General features: G+C 46.9%; 1 protein-coding gene across 8 annotated transcripts in view; it reads right to left on the reverse strand.

The window, feature by feature from the left end:
• Positions 1 to 10824: 10824 nt before the first annotated feature.
• The window catches only part of Ehmt1 (euchromatic histone lysine methyltransferase 1), a 123973-nt gene continuing 109587 nt past the window's right edge, over positions 10825 to 25210 (reverse strand). For all 8 annotated transcript variants that reach the window (XM_052181775.1, XM_052181779.1, XM_052181774.1 and 5 more), the window contains 9 exons: positions 21354 to 21508; positions 20374 to 20541; positions 20039 to 20183; positions 19565 to 19642; positions 18584 to 18699; positions 17843 to 17929; positions 17368 to 17446; positions 12266 to 12441; positions 10825 to 12116 (listed from right to left, as the gene is read on the reverse strand). In XM_052181775.1, the coding sequence (XP_052037735.1) occupies positions 11936 to 12116; positions 12266 to 12441; positions 17368 to 17446; positions 17843 to 17929; positions 18584 to 18699; positions 19565 to 19642; positions 20039 to 20183; positions 20374 to 20541; positions 21354 to 21508 (1185 nt within the window). In that variant the 3' untranslated portion in view covers positions 10825 to 11935. The remainder of the gene's footprint in view (positions 12117 to 12265; positions 12442 to 17367; positions 17447 to 17842; positions 17930 to 18583; positions 18700 to 19564; positions 19643 to 20038; positions 20184 to 20373; positions 20542 to 21353; positions 21509 to 25210) is intronic.

Genomic DNA, 25210 nt, shown 5'->3' on the forward strand with positions numbered 1-25210 from the left:
TTTTGATTGGCTTATGAAGGACCACTGGCTGAGCCTGTACTGTTAGAGCACAGACTATGACCTCACACTCTGATCTCCCTCCATAGGCATATGTACACACATATATACATAAATTAATACATAAATACATAAATAATTTAAAACTTCCCACCTAGCTGTCATATAGGTCATAAATGAAGTCAAAAATGAATTTTAAAATACTTTAAACTAACTTGAAAATATTACTTACCAGAATTTATGAAACGAAACAAAACCAGTGTTTATGTGTGTAAATGCACAAGTCTGGTGGTCTAGTTTGAGGTATCCGAGTCAGCTTACGGTCCAGTTACAGATGAACAGGAAACACTGGGCCCCTTTTGGCTGCCACCTAAGTTTGCTGTCCCCATCCAAATGCTCTTAGTCTAGCTCTCTCCACCCCCAAAACTAGAAGGTTATAGAATAAAAATTACTCTAATATCCAAGTTTGTCTACCCTAACAAGGACACAAACCTTTAAGATGAACGCAGAGGTTCGCTCACACAGGGCAAATGTGAGGTAGGAGGGGTCATTTGTGCTTGAGAGCGCCTGCTGCCTTTGCAGAGGGACAGCTGCTTGGGTCTGAGCACCCACCTGGCAACGAACTCCATTCCTGGGGGTCAGACGCCCTCTTCTGGTCTCCATGGATACTGCATGTATGTGGTAGACAAATACCGGACAAATGCAGGCAAATGTCCAGACATACAAACAAAAGCAAAGATTTATTTTAAAAGATTTTAAAAATAAAAAGAAAAGGTTTATAAAAAATAGTGTAAGATTTAAAATAAATAATACAAGCCTTCATCTCTGGATCTGGAGAAAAAGAAGCATGCTAAACATAAAGTAAGAAAACAAAATAAATCAACTAAATTAAAATACAAATAAATAAAATTAAAACCAAGAAAACCAAAACTACCAAATCCAAGAGATGGTGTGTAACAACACGACGTCTCTGGGACCTCACCCAAAGAACAAGGCTCATCTGCTATAAGGTCAACAGAGCAAAACCCAATAGTCCACTTGCAAAACTCCTCACTAAAGTACTAGTAAATTGAACCGACTAATGTATACAGATTTATCCATATTTCTAGGCTGGTTCAACACTTAAATATCATTGATGGTCATGGTGGCCCATGCCTTGATCCCAGCCCTCAGGAGGTTGAGGCCTGAGAACTATTGCAAATTTGAGGCCAGCCTGAGCTATACAGTCAGTTCCAGGACAACATAGGCTACAATTTAAGACAATCTCAAACAGATAAAACAAAACGAAAATGCAACATTCAATATGAATGAATGTAATTCATCTTATTAATCAGCAAAGAAAGAAATATCATGCTGTGTGAATTTAAATAGGAAAGTATGGGGCTGGAGAGATGGCCCAGGGGTTAAAAGCATGTGTGGCTTTGTAGGGGACCCAGGTTCAGTTCCCGGCATCCATACAATGCTTCGCAACCATCTGTAACTTCAGTACTCCAGGGGACCTAATGCTCCCTTCTGCCCTTCTTGGGAACTAGGCACACGCATGGTGCACGTATGCAAGCAAGACACTCACACACATAAAAATGAAGCAAGTCTTACAATTTATTTAAAGTACAGAAAAGTATTTAAACAAAACCCAACCTTCATGTGGCTGGAGAGATGGCTCAGCACTTAGAGTTCTTGCAGAGGTCCAGGGTTCAGGGCCCAGCAGCTGCCTGGAGGGCTCTAAAAGAACTCAAGCTGTTATTCCTCCCACAACAGAAGAAAACACCACCATATATAATATCACTAAAATTCAAGCAGACTACAGATCTAGCAAAGTTTGTTTAGTATCTACCTGGGAAAGGAAAAGCTGTAATGCTCTGAAGAGGATAAGCTATAAAACTGCTAAAAAAAAAAAAAAAAAAAAAAAAAAAAAAAAAAAAAAAGTTCAAGGAAGATCAAAGGGAGTCTCAGAGAGGGAGGGAGGGAGGGAGGGAGGGGAAGAGGGGAAGGGGAGGGAGAAGTGAGCAGGGCTGAATGTGGATAAGATGGCAGAGTCAATAGAATGCAACCAAAACTTCTGGAAAGTTATCTCATGATCAACAGATTCCAGGGTAAACATGGAAACTCAGTCCACACAACGTGAAGCAAACGAAGTCAGGTCTCTGGTGCTGCTTGTCCGATGACTTCCTACAGGGGCCAGGAAGACATACAGCAAGAGTTGGACACAGGCCTGTACCTGTAATGCCAGCAGTCCTGTGGCAAAATGAGCAGAGGCTCATTTCCAGAATGACCTGGAAGCTCACGCACCAGCCAGCCTGGAGTGACAGAAACAACCAGACAACCTTCTACACCAGAGTTGAGGCAAGACTGAATTCCTGAAAGTTGTCCTTAGACTTCCGTGTCCTCACTGCGCATGCACAAACACTGTGTAGACACACACATACAGACTCCCTTACAAAGGACAGTGATCAGATACTGTACAATGCCGATATATTGATTACCAAGACACAACAGAAAGCCCCAAATTAGAATTGGACCCATAATACAACAATTGATCTTAGACAAAAAAGCAGGTCCAATTGAACATCCGAGTGTGGCTGTCCCCTTCAAGCACAGCGCAGCCATTGTCACCACGAAGCTGGCAGGATGTGGTGACCTCTGTACACAGTAAGATGTGGTGACCTATATATTTATAGGTTTGGCCCAAAATCACTACAAGAAAATGAGTAAAAATAGCAGCAACAAGGGTGATGGTGGTGGTGACACCACCATTGTGAAGGGCCACCGTTCGCCTGACCTGGCCGCACACGGCCTTAGGGGTCAGTGTTGATAGGAGGTAAGCGTCCACTGGGGTTAGGGACTCTTCCGTGCTGGACTTGTCACAAGGCACTCGTGTCGGGCTGAGACTTTCCAATGATTAAGTTATTCTGGAAAGCTTACTGGTAGGTGGGAGCTGCTCACACCATGCCTACCTGTAGCAGCTTCTCTCTCTCCCTCACAGCTGCTGTTTAAAAAGAAAAGCAAAGCAAAGAGAAAAGAAAGGGCAGGCACCTCACAGTGGCTTCTGCAGCGCCTGAACCGCAGTTCCCCAAAGGAAATCATCTCAGTTTCTTTTCTCCTGCGGTGATAATACACATGACTAAGGAAACTTATAAAACTAAAAGGTTGTTGGGACCTACCTGTTCAGAGTGAGATCATGACCATCATGGCCGGGAGAGTGACAACAGGCAGGCATGCCACTGAAACGTCCCATCCTGACCCACACGCATGAGGCAGGGAGAGAGTGCTAACTGGGAACATGTGTGTGGGCTTCTGAGCCCTCAGACTCAGCCCTGAGTGACACACCTCCTGCAGCCTGCCAAGCTTCCTACCCATGGGACCACATTCGCAAACATACGAGTTTATGGGGATAATTCTCATTCAAACTATGTTCCACTCCCTGGTCACTATAGGCTTGCTGCCACATCATAATGCAAAAACAAAACCAAACAAAAAACAAAAACACGCACACAGTCCAACTTCTAAAGTCCCCATAGTCTTTCAGTGTAGGCACAATTTCAAAGTCTAAACTCAAGTCAAACCAAACTCTTTTTTTTTTTTTTTTTTTTTTTTTGGTTTTTCCAGACAGGGTTTCACTGTGTAGTCCTGGGTATCCTGGAACTCACTCTGTAGACCAGGCTGGCCTTGAACTCAGAAATCCACCTGCCTCTGCCTCCCAAGTGTTGGGATTAAAGGCTTGCACCACCACCGCCTGGCTTCAAGTCAAATTCTTCACTGCTCTCTCCACACTTCCTCACACACTGTGGCAAAGACTATAGATGACCATTCCAGAAGAGAGTCAAGGGACACTGAGAGGAGATACTGGACAGGAGCAAGACTGAGACCCAGCAGGGCAAACTCCGCAGCTATAAGAATAGCTCCATGTCTGGTGGCAAAGGTCTTAATGGTGCCACCCTGCCAGCTTTGCCGACTGCAGCACATTTGTCTCAGGCTGACTGTGCGCCCAGTGTGTAGCTCGCCCTGGCGGACATGCCTTGGCTCCAGCTTCCTCAGCACCTTTAGACCAGGCTTCACTTTCATAACTTTACTTAATGGCCTCTCTGGGCCTCCATCAGGGAACCTGGCCTCAGCAGATTTCCTTAACTGTAGAGGAAGATTCCACAACCCTTTATGCCAGTATCCATCCTGACTAAAGCCAGAAAGAACCGCATGGCCAGTGCTACCAGCCTGCCTGCCTGGTCTGGAACCTGGCTCCCTCCTTGGATTGATTACATTTGCATAAACTTTGATTTCCAGAGCAGATAAGTCCTTAGGCCCTTTCACTTCACAGGCTGCAGGATTGGCTGTGGAGTCCCCGCACCACCCCCTTCCTGCCCCACCCCTCTGCATCCCTTTCAGCACAAGCCTGGCTCCTACATAAGTTTTCTGATATTCTTTCTCCCCACACTGTACAGTTTTATCTCTTTTTGCCCCACTGGCATTTTTCATTGCGGACCTGCCTGAGAGTGACCACTAGTAACTGTGCGGCGGTCAGTATGAGGCTGTCTTGAAATCACCTCTGCTGGGAAATGAGTCCAGAACTCTTCACCATAGCCTGGGGCAGATTCTCTGCACAGGAGCAGAACCCAACCACATTCTTCTTCAAAGTCCTAGAAGAGTGGCGTCAGCCTCTTGCTAATACTGTCCTCCTTGGACACCACTCGAGCTGGGCTTCACAGCCCACACAGCTATCAGCACTCCTGTCTCCCAAGGAGTAGAAAGTTTGGCCTTGTTGGAAGGATACTCCTCGGGATGGCTCCTTGTCCCTGCTCATGCTGTTCAACAACTTTCCTGGAACAAGGTCCCAACGTCGTCCCCAATTTCCCAATAAACAGTATGGCCAGGCCTGCCACAGCAGGATCCCAGTCCCTGGTACCAAGTTCTGTCTGAGTTGTTGTCCTATTGCTGTGACAAATCACCAGGACCAAGGCAACGTATAGATGGGAACATTTTTTGGGGCTTACTTTCTAGTTTCAGAGGGTGAGGGCATGGCCATCCTGGTGGGGAGCACGGCAGCAGCAGGCAGGCTGGGGCTGGAGCAGGAGCAGGAGCTGAGAGCTTCCGTCTGATCCATAAACACAGAGCAGAGGAGGAGCGTAAGCCAAGTGAGAATGGTGTGGGCCCACCCCATGGCACACCTCCTCAACAAGTTCACACCTCCTAATCCTTCCCCAACATTTCCACCAACTGGAGACTAAGCATCCAAGTAGATCACCCTGTGGGGCCGTTCTCATTCGAACTACTGCAGAAGTTTATAAAGGACCCCAGGCTTTTGTGGGCTACAAATGCAACATCCCAGGTGATGGACACACATTAAGGCAAGGGTGGGGCATATTCTTCCCACCTGCCAAGAGTCAGAGACAACCTGACTGCAAACTCATCCTTGTCAACTGCACCCTGAAGCCTTCCTCTCTTCTCTGTGACCTGAGAGTGATCCACTGCTGTGCCTCACCACCTTAACTCTCTTCAGAGTCTCTGCCAGGCTGACTTTCTGTGACCCTACTACCTCTCCTAACCCAAAGAGACAAACTATCAGTGAACCCTTGAGAGTTTCACTGAGTCGTTCTCTAACCTGGATTTGGTGGCCCTTCCCTTTGGTCCACAGTGCTTTGTCTCGAGGGAATGAAGGCTTCTTTATATTTCCATATGGAATAAAAAAAAAAATCCACTTAGACACATCTTACATTTTCCACAAAAATTCTAAATATAAAAATGTAAAACTATAATAAAACTTATATATATTATATAACATATATATATATTAATGTCCTTGTAGTGGTCAAAACTAAAGAGATAATTAACATTTCATATCATGTAGAAGAGATTCCACTGAAGTTGATTTAAAGGTCAACAAAATCTTATCAGTGTTTTGTTTTTGTTTCTAGAAGTTGACATGTTATATGTAATTTTGTCATTTAAAATTATAGTAATAAGACTATAATATTTGTGTATAGAAAGACAACAAGGGGGCTGGAGAGATGGCTCAGCAGTTGAGAGCACTGACTGCTCTTCCGAAGGTCCTGAGTTCAAATCCCAGCAACCACATGGTGGCTCACAACCATCCGTAATGAGATCTGATGCCCTCTTCTGGTGTGTCTGAAGACAGCTAGTGTACTTACATATAATAAATATAAATAAATGTTAAAAAAAAAAAAGACAAGGCAGAGAAAAAGATAGATAGTTTAGGAATAAGCATGGGCTGCTTGGGGCTCTCCAAAGCACCAATGCTGCCCTGCTACATGCATGGTTCTAGACCCAGAGGGCACCCGGCAGCCCTGCTACAGGCATGTTCTAGACCCAGAGGGCACCCGGCTGCCCTGCTACAGGCATGGTTCTAGACCCAGAGGGCACCCGGCTGCCCTGCTACAGGCATGGTTCTAGACCCAGAGGGCTCCCGGCTGCCCTGCTACAGGCATGGTTCTAGACCCAGAGGGCTCCCGGCTGCCCTGCTACAGGTATGGTTCTAGACCCAGAGGGCTCCCGGCTGCCCTGCTACAGGCATGGTTCTAGACCCAGAGGGCACCCGGCTGCCCTGATACAGGCATGTTCTAGACCTAGAGGGTACCCAGCTACCCTGCTACAGGCATGGTTCTAGACCCAGAGGGCATCTGGCTACCCTGCTACAGGCATGTTCTAGACCTAGAGGGCACCCGGCTGCCCTGCTACAGGCATGTTCTAGACCCAGAGGGCACCCAGCTGCCCTGCTACAGGCATGGTTCTAGACCCAGAGGGCATCTGGCTACCCTGCTACAGGCATGTTCTAGACCCAGAGGGTACCCGACTGCCCTGCTAAAGGCATGGTTCTAGACCCAGACGGCACCCGACTGCGGTTTCCAGATTTTTAAAAGTATTATGAAAGCAAGCACTTTGAAACAAGGAAGTGGGCCTTGGGGGTGAGAAGGGTTAGCAGCTCAGTGGCAGATGCTACGCTTGGGACTTCTCCTCTAGAGGTCTGGACTCTTTGCTGGGCTGAGTGGGCGGGGTTGTGAGTCTTCTGTCACTGCTTTCCTTAACATCAGAATCTTGGTGCTCCTGTTTCCCACAGTTTTCTCCTACTGGACAACTCAGGGAAAAGAAGTTTCTAGTTGAAAAATGAAGTTGGACCTGCTAGGTGTCTCTGCTCAAAATCTGTTCAATATCTATGTTGGCCCACTCACAAAAAATAACAGAAAATGAATTGTACTCAAAACAAAATCTAAAACTATAATATTTGTGTCTTGTTTTGTGTCTTTGCTGTCCTAGAATTCAATGTAATCCAGGCTAGCCTTAAAATCAAAGAGATTTGCCTCCCAAGTGCTGTGACTAAAGGCCTATACTATCCTGACTGGTCCATGTACAATATTTGTATAGCCTGATTTTCAATACTTTAGTAAAATGTAGAGCTTGAGACAACCTAACAAAAACAAAAAGCTTCTTGTGGGTTCCAGTCCTGGTCTAAGGTCCCAGCACACCTGGTGCTAGCCAGGGGCCTGAAGGACCTTGACAACAGAGAGCTAGAGGATTGTTTTCTCTCCTGGCTACACAGAAACACGACTGCGCAATGGCGTCACTTTGATGCCCTAGTTCCATCTTAAACCCCTAACAAAGGTCCCCTTTTGCACGCCACATTTGGAATGAATTTCTACCCTAATACCTCACGAGGAGAGAGGTCAAACTCTAACACATGACACCACAGCAAGGCCACAATGAGCTTTCGAAGAATATAGAAAAGGAATGTTCTACTTCCTTCTGAAAAAAAAAAAAACCAAAAACAAAGAATGGGGGACACAAGACAGAGGGAGAGGCAGGGGAGGGGGGTACGGAAAGCACCTTGATCCCTGAGGACAGGGTAGCTGAGCATGCGGGTGGCAAGTGCTCTTCTGTAGATCTGGTGCTGAAGTTCAGTGGTCAGTTTGGGCCATAGCATGGGCGCGCGGGGGGTGGGGGGTGGGGGGTGGAGGGGGATGGTCATGTGCTCCCAACTAGCACACACATGAGATAGAGCAGCCATAGCAGTGTGTACTTACACACTACACGGGCCAACCAGTCTACTTCCAAAGTCATCCCAGACCAGCACAAGCACCTGCACACGAATGCTTTAATGACTGATCGCAGCTGAAACTAGGAAAGACTTAAACACACAGTGTAATAGTTACACTGTTCTCCCAGTACAAAATTCTTCCCAGGGGTGGGGGAGGTGTGAGTGAAAAGGTCAACACAGTGACGCTCTACTGACTAAAGCAGACAGCCCAGACCAAAGCTCTACTGACTAAAGCAGACAGCCCAGACCAAAGCGAGGTGGCCTTCGCAGCCACTGCTGACGGCTATGCAGTCTAGAACAGACAAAAAACTTGTGATGGAAGGAGTCAACACTGGAGACAGCGGCCTGGAAGACGCCAGGGCACTGACTGAGGGGATAGTAAGATTCCTCAGCAACCACACATGCCAGACTGTGTAGCCAGATAACAAGACCCATGGTTTAAAATCTCTAAACCACGCCTGGTCAATTTAGAGTTACTACACACCATACACTGACCTATCTAAGAGCAAACCTTAAAAAAAAACAAAAAAAGTGCCAGAACTGCTGCTGCTGAAGATGCTTCTGTGGAAGAGCATGCCCATCGTCCCTGTGAGAAGACAGCCGGTGGGGAAAGCGAATGAAGAACCAGCTGAACAGCTTACCCTCCAAAGACAAAAACCAGGACTGCAGTGAGAGAGCACCTGGTGCCCGGCCTCGGCTCCAGCCTCTCTCTGGCTCTCCTCCTCCCTCTCTGACATGATCTCACTATGAAGCCCTGGGCAGCCAAGCTGCTCTCAAATTTACATGGATTCACCTGTCTCTGTCTTCCAGGTGCTGGGATTGAAGTTGTATGCCCCTATGACTGGCCCTGGAGTTCTTTCTAAACAGATTATACAACCAGAAGTCAAAAGACAGCGTGTATTTACATACTACACGGGTTAGCCAGTCTACTTCAAATAGTCATCCCAGACCAGCCACAGAAAAATTTAAATTCAGCATGTGTATATAACTGTAGCATATACAAAGCTCATAAAAAAAAATCAGCAAGATAGAGAGAGCAGAGTGGGTTACTGTAGAGGAAGTTCATGGGGGGGGGGGGGTGCCAACTTGGTAACAAAGATCGACGTCATCAATAACCAAAGAAGTTCAAAACAGCACACTACAGTGTTTTCCCGTAGACAGTGAAAAGGAGAATGTTGGAGTATACCAAATTCACTTTACAGTTTGGTAACACTCCAAAGTCACTGTTCACTGAAAGGTATATAGAGATCCAAAGTCAACTGCATTTACTAGGAAATACAGAACTGCAGTCCAGATTCTCAGGGCCATCCAAGTTGTGAGGATACCATGTGTAGGAAGGATGCTACATGCACACGCACGCACACACGCGCACACATACACACCCACTGAAGGGTGTGTGGAGGTGCTCACCACCTAGGAGAAATTCTAAACTCCAGATGCATTCTGGGTAGTTAGTAGGGCTTCTGTACCAGCCTAGAGATCTCGGTGGCCTTCGTTTGGCAGCCTGCGGGTACTACAGAACAACAGATATCCTCTTATCCATCTATGGTGGCTTGAATGAAGGACCCCCTTAGGCTCACAGGGCGTGGCATTAATGGAAAGGACTCAGAATTCTGACCTTGTTGGGAGCAGGTGTGACCTTGTTAGAAGTGTGTCCCTTGGGGTGGGCTTTAAGGTTTCAAAATGTTCAATCCAGAATGTGTCCTCCTCTCTTCCTGCCTGCCAATCCAGATGTAGAACTTCTGGCTACGTACTCAGCACTGTGTCTGCCTGCACACCTACCTATTTCTTGCCATGACAATACGGACTAAATCTCTAAACCTGTAAGCCAGCCCAATGAAATGTTTTCCCATCTAAGAGCTGCTATGACCATGATGTCTCTTCGCAGCAACAGAAACCCTGAGATACCCTTTCCCAAGAACAGAACTAGAAAGAAAGACAATGAACAAAATTCTGTGCAGCACAGTTTTATTAGTGGAACTGGGGAATAGGCCCATAGTCATCAGCAAAGCTTAGGCATTGACGCTGCCTGGAGCACAGCACACACGCAGCACACACAAGTCTGATATTAACATGGACACCTCTGCCCTGAGAGAGACGTGTACAGAGGAGGCAGGGCAGGAAGTCTATGGAGAGGAGCTGCTGTGGGCTTCAGCTTCTATTTACCTGCATGGCATCCTCCTCTGGTCTGCCAGCACCCCTCCTGCTCAGAGCCACCCTACAGCTGCAGGCTGCAGCAGTGATGGCTGCAGCAGTGGTGGCTGCAGCAGTGATGGCTGCAGCAGTGGTGGCAGAACCACAGACCAACAGTCTACCAGCCCAGGCAGCTGCTTGACTCTCTGTGAAGGGAGAAAAGAGGCCTTCTAGAAATGGCCTAACCAAGTGAACTCCATGCACTGAGAAATCAAGCCTTTGATCAATTTTTAATTGAGCTTACAAGCTCTCCTGTAGTGAGCACGGCCAGACCCACGGAGCACAGAGGTGCTGCTTTGTCTGGGGTCCCTACAGAAGGACGACCGCAGACATCACTTGTCAGCAGGGAGGAAAGAGCTGGCCCTGTCTACCCTCACTGCTTCCCAGTGAAGACTTTCACATACGAATATGGGACTCACCTGCTCCTTCAGAATGGCTCTCAACCTCGGACAAGCAAGCAAGCAGGCAGCCCCCAGGCTTGGGCGTGGCAATGGGCCTGGCAAGGCTTGCAGAAACCCATGTACCTCCTGAGTGGAAGGGCTAGGGATTTGCAGAAACCAGGGGAAAGAATGTATCATAATGAAAACTCCATATAAAGTACTTTTTTTTTTTATTGATTTCATTGAAAACAGAACAAGAAATGGTCTGAGCCAAAAGACTGCTCTTAAAACTGTCAAAAAACATTTTAACAGAAAAAAATAAACATGACTGCATTATGAATGTTTTAGAAGAGTCACACCAAGAAACCCCACTGTGGCCGCACTAATTACAGTATTTAGAAAGGTATGCGCCAAAAAAAGTACACGGCCTGCCAGGCCACCACACAGGGTGATGGCAAATTTATTCAACTACAAGACTAACATTTTAAAAAAGTTTTTCCTGCACTTTATTCTAAAATCATTTTGTTCTTTTTTTACAGTTGATAGTTTATTTTCATGTGGTGAGTAGAGACCACACCAGATTCAGCACCGTTGTCTGTGTTTTGTGTTTTTATTCTCTGATGTTCTAATGTTCTGTAATGGTAAAAAACAAAACGAGTTTATTCATCATCATAGCGTGTGGCTTACAAATCAACAAAAGGTGTCTGCGTCAACGGAACTGGCTGGAGCCAGTACAGGGTCTGCCTGTACACACCAACCTGCTTCCTCGCAAAGAAACACCAGTAAGAGGCTTGATATATAGGGCTAGATATAGGGTTTCTTTAAAAGGCAAACCCACATTTCATCAAAATGAGTGGTGGGTCAGCCAAACTCTCCGAGTCTGTGAGAGAGCTAGTGTCCTCCAGGGGCACATGGGAGCTGTGCCAGCAACACAGGCTGTGGGCAGCAGGTCTAATGGAGCAGCTTGTAGGTGACGGTGGCCTTGGTGAGTGCCATACAGGAGCGTGACCAGACAGTATACAAACAAAACTGGCAGTGGAGCAAGGGCCTCGGAGATCAGAGGGAGACGTGGGAAGCGCTGCAGCAGAGTCACCACCAGTAACTCACAAGTTATGCAACATGGAGTCCCAGGTCTCTGAGGTGCAGGCCCAGAGGCATGCTCTGGCCTGAGCACTGGGCCAGCAGAAATGACTGCCTCAGGCCCAGAACATTCCTGGGAGGTGTCCACACCTCCAGCTCCTCTTGGACATGTGCAGAGTTTCTTCCTCTCTAAATTGCAGTTACCAGAATCTGATTTGAACAGTCCCACTGGCCGCACTGGAATTCATAGGGGGTCAGCAGCGGCTGCAGAGCTGGTATCGGGAAGGCCATTCTCCTGAGCCTCCTGGGCTGCACTGGCTTGCCGCTGGGCCAGGGCTGCACTCGAATGCCGACACTTGGGAGACCCACACCGGCAACTGAAGAGTTTGCCCTTGACTTCCCAAAATCGTTCCCCGTAGTCGAACCTGGAGGAGAAAACTCAGGTGAGATAACCCAAGTAGCCCTGAGCTGTCCCATCCAGTCCAGAACCCTGCATGCTGGAGGCACACCGATAGCTAGGAAGGCAGAAACACACCCACCCAGGCAGGGACACACTGCCTGTAGCTGTACATACCCCAGCTGTTCCCCAGCCTGAATCAGGCGGGTACTGAAGAAGGCAATCCTGGGAAACCGTAGGTCCTGGTGTGACATGAATACTCGCACAGGCACAAGGTTGGGCTCGCAGTGGTGGTTTATGAACCGGCTGACATTCCCATAGAACCGAGCGTCAATGCAGTATACCTCTCCATCCTTTGGGGTAAAAAAAGCGAAAGGGTCGATGACAGGCTGCAGTCAGTGAACACTCCAAGACATGTCCTTACCCCAGACACCAGCATTGCAGTCTTGAAAATCAGGAACTGGACAGTGGCTCTGCCAGGATTAAAGAACTTTCTTCTGTGGCCTACAGTGACAACTCGGGATTCAGCAAAGCAGACTTGTTACATACAGCCTGAGGGCAGCACAAGCCTTGTTGGCCTGCAGTGCCAATGGCAGGAGCACAAACCTAACCTGGGACACAGAGGAGGACAGGGTTCTAAGTGTCTGTCCCACCTCTGCCAGATTCTGTGGTTGTTTCTGCACACAGAGGGACAGCAGGATCAAGATTTGCTTAGTAGGCTGTAGTAACTCTTGAGCCATTTAAACAGCTAACTCACGGAGATCCTGTGTGTGAGAAGCTCCTCAGTGTGAGTACTGCACAGCAAAGGAGACCTTTGCTGCAAAGGGCAGGCCTGACATGCAGGAGAGATCAGGAAACTGCCCTAGGTGGCAACACAGTCTGCCCGCAGGTAGGAGCCGGCTGCATCGCACAGCCATCCAGAGCTCGCTGCTATGGGCCGTCCCAGCTGTGGGGCTTGGGCATGACACACACAGTATAGAAGGCAGGAGTTAGAGAAGAAATCCTGCTGGAACGAAGTGTGTGATGAAGGCGCTGCAGGACCAACCTCTGTCAAGGACAAAGCCCAAACAAGAGCCTGCTCTACACACCTGCGCACACCCACGTGAACACGCTCAGGATTCAGTCAAAAGTCAAATGCAAACCAAGAAGGGGAAAGCCTGGGTCTGAGACAGGTATCTGATACCCTTTACTCTGTAACTTCCTGACTTGCAGGATATGGACGTGGATGAATATACTCCAGCAATATCCCTGAACAAGAGAGTCTATGAGAGAATTCACCAACAAGCACTCAGATCAAAGACAGAGACACCCACATCTTGCATCTGCCATAAAGACAGTAATCTAAGAGATTTGGGTCTTATGGTTTTGACCCAAGTTTTGACTACTTGTGTGGTTAAAGTCTAGGAAGCTACAGATTTACCGTAGCCTCTGAAGAAAACAACTGTAAGAGGAGCCACTACACATGCTAAAGGTACTGAGAACTGTGGATTCCACAGGAAACAAACCTGAAGCTGGGCTAAAAAAAAAGAAAATGGGAAAACCCCAGAAAACAACATGGCCACTTTAAGGGAAAAAGAAAACAAAAATTTAAGAATACAAATGAGCACAGCAGTGCCTACACATCTTTACTCCCATCGCTCAGAAGGCAGAAGCAGGCAGATCTCTGAGTTCAAGGCCACCCTGGTCTACAGTTACAGGACAGTCAGGACTACACGGAGTAATCCTGCCTCAAACCCCCCCTCAGTCCTAAAGAAAAAACTACAAATGAGCCGGGTGAGCACAAGAAGCAGGCGGATCTCTGTTGAGTTTGAAGCCGGCCTGCTCTAAATACTAAGTTTCAAGATAGACAGAGCTACATAGTAAGACAATTCCCTCAAGATAAATAAATAAGCAAGCAAACAAATAAGTAAATAATATTAAAAAGCCCAAGACAAGCAAATGTCACACTGGGACAGTATTACAGGCGCTGCTCCTGTTCTAGTAACACAAAACAGCAGACCACCAGAGTGCAATCACTACAGAGAAGCGCAAACCCCAGGCACAGAGAAGGACGTAGTAAGAGAATCAAGTAGGATTCTACTGAGATCCTCCGCGTAAAGGAGCAAGAGCCACGGCAGCAAACATCACTGCACCGGACAACTCATGAGAGGCCATTTACAAGACAGCCAAGGTGAAAGCAACCTTCACATCCCCAAAAGACAAAGAGAGACGACGTGCTGGTGACTTCTGTACTATGCTGGCAAGTAAGAAAGGAAACAAGACTATACCACTTTCTGTATAAGCTCAAAAAATAAGTACCTTTATTTCTACAGACAGTCCCTGATTGGGAACAGGGGAATAGTACCATGAGTGAAGTAGCCATTCCCCTTTAAAGCTCCTACTTGAAATCCTAGCCTCACAGTGATAAAATCAATAAGGACTTGAGAAGGCCTATCAGGGAAGGGACTACTGCTGAGAGGCAAAACCTGCGTGCACTCAGTGTACTCACAAGAAGGCTTAGAGAGTTCATGCCTCACAGAACACAGAGCAAAGGCACTAGCCGAGGTGGCCACCAGCATGAGATCTGTGAGGAACAGGGTGACTGCGTGTCAGTGTCCGTGATGACCCGACATCCAGCAACACAACACAAAACACAGAACATGCAAAGAAACACAACTCCTTCTGAGCATGACTTTTAATATAATTGCTACCTTTAGAACATGTTTGGCCTTCTGCATAATCGAAAATCTGATAAAGCGCTTAGACAGCATATATAAAACCCTGGTCCAGTCTCCCAGTCCCAGGACAGACGAACAAACAACTCAGTCATAAAACCCTGGTCCAGTCTCCCAGCCCCAGGACAGACGAACAAACAACTCAATCAGTTTATCTTGGGGAATCATGATGCTTAAGCCAAAGGCTTCTGTCACCGAGCCTTACTTGAGTTTCATCTGAACAACCATGGTGGACCAATTCCCTCTGACCTCCACATTGTGTCTGTCTGTCTCTGTCTCTGTCTCTCTCTCTCTCTCTGTCTCTGTCCTGGAACTCACTCTGTAGACCAGGCTGGCCTCAAACTCAGAAATCCACCTGCCTCTGCCTCCCAAGTGCTGGGATTAAAGACGCGTGTGCCACCACTGCCCGGCCACACACGCTTTTTAAAAATATGTTTTGAGAGATTTTACTATGTGACACCAGACTGCTCAGCGCAGGGGTTGGAACTGCACAAGCACATGTACTGCCGTGCCTGACAAGACCACAAATCCTTAAATTTCCAAATCTGAATTAACTACCACAGTAATATAACTGTGTAACAAACTGGTAACACGACTGCACAGAAATAAAATCACAATACTTCAAGTACTCAGTAAAATAGATCCTAAGAACCAAACAGCTACAGAAGAGCAGGACACACCCACTGCAGCTGTGCGCTATCAACAAAGCTACTCTGTCACAGAACCAAGATTCTATCTATATGTAAAGTGCAACCTGAGCAGAGAAGTAAACTATGGCCATATGTCACACTGGTGACTCCAACACACTGGTGACTCCAACTATGACTCCATAATTAAATATAAGTTTCAGCATCTTGGTCAAGCACAGTGGCACACAGTTAATCCTAGCCCTTAGAAGGCAGAGAAGGATTAATCTCTCTAAGTTCTGAGTCAGCCTAGTCTACATACTGAGTTCCAGGCCAGAAAGGGGCTACAGAGTTGAGAGACAGGCAGACAGACAGACAGGCAGGCAGGCAGGCAGGCAGAGACAGAGACAGAGGTCGCTGGACAGATTTATTCAGTGATTAAGAGTGCTTACTCACTGCCTGATCTTCCAAGGAACCTGGGTTGGTACCCAGCTCCCATGTTCATGACGGACAACTCCAGCTCCAAGAGACCTAGTGCTCTTTTGACCTCCAAGGGCACCAAGCATACTCATGGTGCACAGAAATATAATATGTGCAGGGAAAATACCCATACACATAAAATAATGAATGAATGCCTTAGCAGGTTTTTTTTCCTATGAAATCCATTCTCACAAAGGACACAAAGGACACAAGGGTCTTAAAAAGATGAGACTGTGAGGCTGGGCTGGTCACAAAAAACTACTGGTGCCAGAAAACAGCAGGACAGGAAAGGAGCAAGGTCTGTGGGACCCAAAACAAGAGCTGTGTGCACATTGAAGAGCTGTAACTGATCAAAATATACTGCATATATTTTTAAAAAGACACAGACAAACCATGATCTATACCAACATTCAAAACAAAAGGGTCATGGTATGTATCTATAATCCCAGCACTTGGGAGGCAGGGGCAGGAGGAGGTCACAAGTTCAAGATCAATCTAATCTAGATTATAAAATCCTATCTTGAATCACATAAGGGGTGGGGTGAGGGGGATAAATTAAAACAACAAATTTCCTTTACACCTGGCAATGTTTCGCCTCTGGAAATGGGCAGACACGAGGACAGAAGAGCATCTGCCTTCTCCCAAGAAAGAGCAGATGGCTGGGAATGGCTGAGGAAACTATTTTCCTTCAAAAACAAAACAGCAACCACAAACTTCTGGGCTGTGCAGACAACCTAGTCAGCAACACCAGGAATTTGAGTCTAGAACCCTAGCACCCATGTAAAGGCATGGAGCTGTGCTGTCTATAAGCCCAGCTCGTATCTATAAGCCCAAATCAAGAAATACGGTGGGAAGCAACAAGACACAGATGACAACATTCGGGGAGACACACATGAGCGCGCGCGCGCACACACACACACACACACACACACCCGCGCGTGCGCACACACATTATAGCCCAAAATTAAAAGTTCCTTAAATGAATGCGAATAGCATGACAGAAGTCCCTAGTTGTACAGAAATGTCAGGTAAAAGGGAACAGCCAAGGCTCACAAGTATCACCGAGTTCCTTCAAGAAGACAATTAGGAAGAATATACTGCCACACGACCATGGGTGTTACTGGGCCCCGGGAAGCAAATGCAGTAACTGCTGGGGACAGACACGTCCAGATGAAGGACCTCTGCAGGGCAGTGACTGGTGCCTGCTGCAGATGCTGCGATGCTTGGAGAACTCTGCTCTCCCTGGATGCAGCAAGTTTGAGCTTAGTCCTGACGAGCTCTGGGAACCAGAATTGTGTGATAAAACGTAACAGATGTGTAAGGAGCCTACACCCACACACCTCAGTGACTCCGGAGCTAGCCTGCGCCAGCCACTTTCCAGAAGACACCAAACAAACTGCCCAAGTTTTTTATTTTGCAATTATTTGCTCGTATGCTTTGGCCCTTCACAGCACATTACCTTATTGTCAAGATCAAAGAGGTAAGAGTCCTCTTCTCGAACATCAGCTTCAGAGTCCGAAATCAGCTCCCCTACGTATCTGTAGTGAGACAAGGGAAGACCACCTCACCTCTGTGCCCTCAGACAAGGAATTATGCCATGGAAGGGTGCAGACACAGGACACTCTGGAAAAGTTCTATGGGCTGGGATCTGGTTCTGGCCCTGTGTGTCTGCAGTGCAAGGCGAGGACCAAGAATAGCTTGCCAAGATACCAGTATCAGAAGTCTAAAGCTAACACCTTTAGTGATGACTGAGGTAGAAAATCTGAGCATGTAACCAGCACCTCCACACCTGTGCCCACTTCTTCATGACAGTGAAACATGTTCCCAGGGTGGACTTAGAGCATGACCATGCATGACAAGTCCCAGAAATGAAAAACAAAATAAACAAACAAAAGCACCACCAACAGAGCGGTGGGACTCTGGGATCCACTTACTCGCAAACAAAGGTGCCCAGTGGGATATCCTGGAGGGACCGCACACCCCAGCCCATTTCCTGTGTCCGATAAAGCTGCAGCCTTGCCCTGGAAAACAAGTAGAGGGTAGGTGGACAGGGACCTGATGGTTTGCAAACGAACTGTATCCATTCTGAAGGGAGCAAGGTGACTGAAAGCAGTCCCAGTCACCTACAGACCCAGCTCCACCCAGGCTTCTCAGGAAGCTGAGAACCCAGGATTCAGACTGTCGAAGCATAAAGTACAGCAGGGCTCGGCTTCCTCGACTTGGGGCTTAACCCACAAGGTAGCAGTGAAGACCATGTTTAAGGAATTCACCCTCTCTTCAAGGCATTCTCAGATAATGCCCATCCTATTCGCCCATTTGTAAATATGGGGACACAGTTACAGATGTGTGTATTCTCTGCCCTTGGTGCACTATGAACAGACCATAACTACTCATGTTTAAAACCTGATTCTGGCTATGAAACAGGAGGCATAGGAAAAGGCACAGGACAAAGAGAGGGGCTTAAGAGCCAGGACGGACACAGCAGCTGAGAAAACCAACCAACATCACCACTCATAATGTTGGTTGCTTTTCTCTAACACTGAAACCCAACAAAGCAAGCCCACTCATCTACAACAGTCTAGCCTGGCGGGTTGGTTACACACAAACACATTCCTACTCCCAGACATTGGCTCCACCCATAGGCCGGTGTGACCTAGTAAGTCCGCTTCCCTCACCTGAGCCCATTTTGCACCACCCGATTGCGGCAGTTCCTCCAGCATGAGCAGGCATGATTGCACTCGAAGATCAAGGGTGGTTCCGCCATGTTAAACTCAGGCAGAAGTCGGCCATCCTAATAACAGACAGATGGCCACAAGGGCCAGCAGACATCAACCAGCATTCCCTTTAAATGAACTTTAGTGACAGATTTTTACAAAATGCCCAGTCTGCCTTCACATATATACAAACAATGGTTTATGGATAGACTTTAACAGCTAGGGGAATAGTAGGGTTAGGCTCCACATCTGGGGGGGTCTGAATGGAAATTTCACAGGGTATAATACAGGTTTGAGGGCCTCTTGGAGAAATCTCCCCTGGTTCCTGCCTGGTTAATGCTGTTCTAATCCTCCTGCCCTGCCCCGCCCTGCCCTGTCTCACAACTATGCACCTCATGCACCTCTTCTCTTCTCTGCATACTTTATCCCTGAGCTGCTTCCTGGGCCCTAAGGCTCAACTGTCTTAGCACCTCCTCCCACTAGCACTGTCGTTATTTGTAAAACTGAGACCCTAACTTCAGGCCACTGTGTCTAGTGATACCAGCCATCCAGCTTAGCCATCCAGCCTCGCCCCTGGCCTGGGCTTTCTACTAATCAACTCTTTGGACAAATGTATGTGGTAAACACATGGCAGGGCTCACCAAACAAAAACAACAAAGACATTTCCTCCTACAGCTCTGCCAGGTCAGCCACTGTCCCACTATCCAGGAAGTGACAAAAGACATGGGTTTTAACTGTAGGACTCTGGGAACCCACTACGTCGTAGCCCATAATCTGCTTGGAATCACCCCTTCATTTCAGCTTGTCACCTCCTTCTACTTGTTTTCCACAACCAGCTCACCTCTAATTGTCCCAGTGTCACTAGGACATCTGAGAATCAGAAAACATGTTCACAGACTCACTTTCATGGAACTTACCACATAAGCACATGTGCTTCCTCACCTTATCATACCAGCAGCGCATGCTCAGCTGGCCACACATGCAGGTGCTAGAGGAGCAGTCATCTACACACACGCAGTACTGAAAACAGAGTGCACTGCATGTCAGACAGGCATCACATTCCTGCTGCCCAAGCCTGCCCTTGCAATCCCCACCAAATGCTTGGAAAAATCTCAATTGCCTTTAATTTGCCACAGTCTCTCTCAGGAGGACGGTGGGATGGCTGGGACACCCTGAGGAAAATGCACCATGTTGGCAGGGAGGAGGTAGGAGTTTAGACAGGTGTAGGCTTTCAAAGTATGCTAGGAAAGCTGGAGTCCTGCCTAACAGAGAACTTGAAATTTTTATCTTTCTTCCACCTCTTTCCTTCAAGACAAGTATAGAGAGAACAGGGAAACTTCCACGGGCCTTCTTCCAGAATGGTGTTAAGCCCTGGGACCCAGGTCTAGGGACCTGCCACCCATTCTTCCCACCAACCTGCAAATGAGTGATGTTCCTGTCGATGTTCATGGGGGACGTCACGCAGTTCTGGGAGACGTACTTATAGTTGGTAGGACATAACTCACTATCCACAGCATTGACACAGGGAATGGGAATACGCTCATATCCTCGAGCAATGTCTCTGCACAGAAAAAGGGAGATGTTATTTGTGCTGTTTCAGATTCTGTCCCCTGGGAGACACACAGCTGCCAACCAGTACCCACACCAGACTTGGCTCATGGGGGCTGGACTTCACACGTGCTTGCTCCAGTCTCTCGTAGCCCAGCCGTCAATGGTCTGCTAGAATCGTCTCCGATTTAGAACCTGCTCACCTGCTCACCGTCTTCTCAACAGCAGCGGGCTTGTCAGGGGCTGAGTCCCGGAGGGCTTTGCTCATCTGCAGTGCGTTCCACACCTGGGAATTGAGGCTTGCACACTGCAAGGGGGTCTCTCCTTCCTTGTTTTTCAGAGTAACATCTGAATCCCGAGAAAGAAAGAGGCTAAAAGGGAAAATGTAAGCCAACAAACATCCAGGTCTGAATTTAGAAGAGACACAGTTAAAGCACATAAAATGACTAGCTATCTGTCATGCAGCACCCGACTTACTAGCTCAGTGACTCTGGAACAGGCATGTCTTGCCCAGAGCACATCTGCTCCCACCAAACACTTATAATGAGGCATCAGTCTCCTCACCTCAACATGTGTGTAGGCGCAAAGAATGTTGAGTTAATTTTCTTAGACTTTGTTTTCTAATTTGCCCTTAAGGATAAAGGAAATGATATGGAGAAGAGGCGTTTGGGGTATACAGATGTACCCAGCATGTCTGCCTGATGAAGGAAGAAAGGTTGCCACACCGGTGTTAGAGCTGCAGTACTGCTAAGCCACTCCAGTCCCCTTCCAGCTGACGGAGAGACGCTACCTGCTCATCCGAGCAGTCACTGCCCTCCTCCTCCTTCCAAAGGAGCATGGCAGACACGCTACAACCATGTATGCCATTGCTGGCATGTAGATCCTGCTTAAAAGTACCCTAAACAACCACCATTTCCACCCGAGAGGGAGAACCAATAGTACCCAGTTCCTCCCGGAACTGTCCCCACATTGTTGGGTCTGAGACTGTTAAAATTCAACTAAGAATGTGGGTGGGTTTGTTTGTTTCTGTTGTCTAGGTCAGCTATGAGCCCCAAGGGTACCACAGCTGGCCTGACATATCAATTGGTTACTACTTCTCTACCTATATTGCATCAGCTATAGGCAGAGTGTGGGCACAGGTGGCATGGCAGCAAGAGCTATATTGGCATAGAGCTGCACTCACACAACACAGTCGTAGCGATTCTCCCTGGCTGCGATGTGTAGGGGTGAGTCTCCATGGATATTCACAGCATGCAGGTCACACTTGGCAGCCAGAAGTATTTCAGCTATGTCCACACAGCCTGAAAATGCTGCCCAGTGCAGACAAATGTTCTCCTCCTGCACGGAGATAAAACGAGAGCCCAGTGAAGACAGCTCCTGGCTCAGAGCACACTGCTGGGAGCAGACAAGGACATCTTTGGTACTCGCGCACAGCTGGTTATTCCTAGCACAGGCTGCACTGGAGAAGGGATTGTAGTTTCACCAAACAGAGAACAAAAATCCTATCTAACCTGCAGCATTTATCTATTTTTTTTCACTTTAAAAGTAATATAATATGGGGTTGGAGAGATGGCTCAATGGTAAAAACGACATGTTTCTCTTGCAGAGGGTAAGGAGACCTGAGTTTGGTTCCCAGCACCCACAACAGGTAGCTTACGACCACCTATAACTCCAGTTCCAGAGGATTCAACACACACATCTTAAAAAATTTAGGGGAAAAGGTAATAAAATCACATATAGACTATTTTGAATTATAGAATTACAAATTATATTTGAATTATAGAATTAAAGAATTATGCCACCTTGAATAGGATAATTATTAAAATAACAAGTAGTAGACTTTTCTTCTTATTCATTTTAAAAGTAAAAGCACTTAATGTCCTAAGTTTGACCCCCAGAACTCACGTGAAAGTGAAGAAGAAATCTGAGAAAATATTGACAGTTGATGACATCTGGGGAAGAATCACTTTCCTTAAGGATATGTCCAGTGATGGTTCACAACTGGATTTGGTAGTTATTTAAGACAAAATAATGGAGGACATTAAGTTGGGCGGGGCTGAAGAAGTAGGAAGTGGATCTGAGGAAGTTAGGTGGTCAATATAATCAAATACAGTTTATGAAATTCTCAATAAAATATTAAGTATTTTACAGGCAGGAGCTGAAGAACTGACTCAGGCTAAGCCTGCATGTTGCTCTGTCATGAGCACTGGAGTTTGGCTCCGAGCCCCCAACAAGCAAAGCATCTAACTCTGCAGGGTGCAACATTTTCTGGACTCTGAGTGTGCACACACATATGCACAGACACACTTACATCTCATGGAGTAGTAATACTTACTAAGCCTCACGTCAGGACCCAATGGCAACACGGCCCTGCCGGCCTCTGCCCGTCCATGCTCACCACCCCCAGGGCTCACCTCAACCGAGCCTGCAGCTACAGTCTACACACTCTAAAGCTTAGAGGTTTTCCTTCCACTGAATGGTCAGCCCACTCCATCATTTAGTAACTTCTCAGTTTACTGAGTGCAGTTCTCCTCTGCAATGTAATACTAACGATTATTCTTATCCACTCCCTCCTCCTGCCCTCTGTCCCTAGTGGATTCTTTCTCAGGTCTAAATATTCAGAGATAGAATTTCTGGCTATAGATATAAAAGATGGGCCTGAAGTGGCTTCCCCTCTATGAGCAGTCATTGTTGGTTCCTTGCCCTCAGGAACACAGCCATAGGCAAAAGTCTAGCCTGACCACGCCTTAGTTTCCCGACACTCCCTAGCAGTGAAAGCCACCCCAGGCTCCACAGTATCAGATCTGCCTTCTGTGGTAAGTGGGCAATGCCAAGCCACATCCCAGGGACCCATTCTGCAGGCCTGCAGGGGTCACATTCATCTGTAATACTCTGATGCTCTCCGACAATTAGACAGTCTCCCTTCCGGTGTCCACATGGTACCGTGGAGTCAGGGCTTTTCAATTCACTGAACACTTGAAAACATAGAAACAGAACAGAGACAGAGTATATTGTCTATCAGCCTCATTCACAAGCTGCCCCAAGCATAGGCTTTATTATTTCATTTATTTCTAAAGCAAATACTAAAAGCAAACTGCTTTTAGTCAACATTAGTACCCTGAGTTCTTTTCTGGTTGGCATCCTTAGTGATTTTAGCCCTCTGATTTTACATGGTTACATCCCCACACATCTCAGAGCTCAAGCAAAGTCATGACTTCTCAGGGTCATTTTTTCTTATCAGAACGATCTGTCCCTTTTAGCCAGAATTACATTGTTCTTAAATTCTAAGGCCCTACTCTTAGGAGACTGTTTACTGCAGTGCACCACACCGGCCTGTGCTTCAGAGCAGTTTCACCTCTACAGGGGGGGGGGGGGGGTGCTTTCTGTTTCCGTGGGCCCGACTAAACATACCCCCCCAGCCCCCACAGAAATGTGAAACGGAACAGTGTACAATCATGATTTAACAACTCTACATAGGCAACAGGAGACAGACCAGGGTGCTGGAGCTGCCTACTCAGTCAAATACCACAGAAACCGTAACAGAAGATGGAGCTGTGAGAGTCTGTCGGGACTGAGCTCCCCACAAAGCAACATGAGCAGAGCTGAGAGAAAACACCCAAAGGGCTCCAATCTTTCAGCCATACCTTCAGCCAGGTGGAATGTACCACCAGCGTACGGACCATTATCATCCTGCACTGAGAACTGCTATAGACTCACTAGATCAGACCAGAGAACAAACCACAGCAGAATTAGACAGACCCCACATTGATAGCTGTCACCAAAAAAAAAAAAAAACCTCAAGAATATGGACAGTAAGGTGTAAATTAATAGCAAACTAGCATCTGGCTTTAAGTCCTGATACACATATAGGAGGTAAACCTGACCACTGACAAACCAGAACTGGTATGGATACTGAACGGGAAAATCTGACCATTAGGCACCCCACACTCAGAAGGTAATTAGACATGGTAGAAATTACAAACAAAAGCCTTTCCATTCTATTCCCACCGACACACAGGAAAGAAAAAAATTACAGAGAGCTGAAAATCATGTCTAAGGTAAAAAAAAAAATGACAGTATATTAGAGGACACAATAAAACCAGCTGAACTGAAAATTACGGTGGAAAGCCAGTCTGTACAAGCTGACAAGACTATACAAAACCATCAGGACAAGTTCTTATAGTCTAATACACATTATCTCTAAAAATTACAACTAAAATCCAAAATTTGACAAACCTTAAATCACAGATTCAAGACATCCTGCACATACACAGAGATAAATAACACGGATGTACATCACAAAATCTTCATAATAAATTGAAGAAAAAGCATATATTACACAACATGCACAACATAAATCCACTGACCAGAAAGAGCTGTACACCAAGCACAAGCATTTCCATGCATGAGGAAGACAGAGGCCATGCCGTCATGGAAACAGCATGAGCAGCAGCTGGAGAGGAGCAGCTACCCAAGGCATGGCTGACAGGCTGCCCACACGCAAGTAGCATGTGAGGCTCAGGCGTACTCACAGGTAATGTACAAATAAAAGGAGGTGGAAGACGGAAAGAAACAAGACTCTTCTGCCACATGAGTTATTGAGGCCTCCCCGAGGGTGTACTAGGGGTGTCCTGTCTACCAGGAGATCTTGAGCTCTATGAAAAAAAAAATGGCTTTCTCCACTTCAACACTGGCAAATGTTCACAGGAAACAGAAGACAAATAAAGAGGAAGAGGAGAAAGAAGATGAGGGGGAGGAGCAGCAGCAGCAGCACCACCACCACCATCACCACCACTACCAGCAGTAGCAGCAGCAGCAGCAGCAGAAGCAGCCAAGGGGTGGCCTTTAATCCCAGTCCTCAGAAGGCATCTGTAAGTTTGAGACCAGCCTAGTCTATAAAGCGAGTTCCAGGACAGCCAGGTCTGTTATACAGAAGAACCCTGCCTGTCTCAAAAAACCTTCATCCACATCTCACATCATAACAAAATAGATTCAAAATAGACCATAGACCAAAATGCAAGGCTAAAATTTATATGCTGC

The sequence above is a fragment of the Apodemus sylvaticus genome, chromosome 5 (assembly GCF_947179515.1).
Source record: "Apodemus sylvaticus chromosome 5, mApoSyl1.1, whole genome shotgun sequence".
Lineage (NCBI taxonomy): Eukaryota > Metazoa > Chordata > Mammalia > Rodentia > Muridae > Apodemus > Apodemus sylvaticus.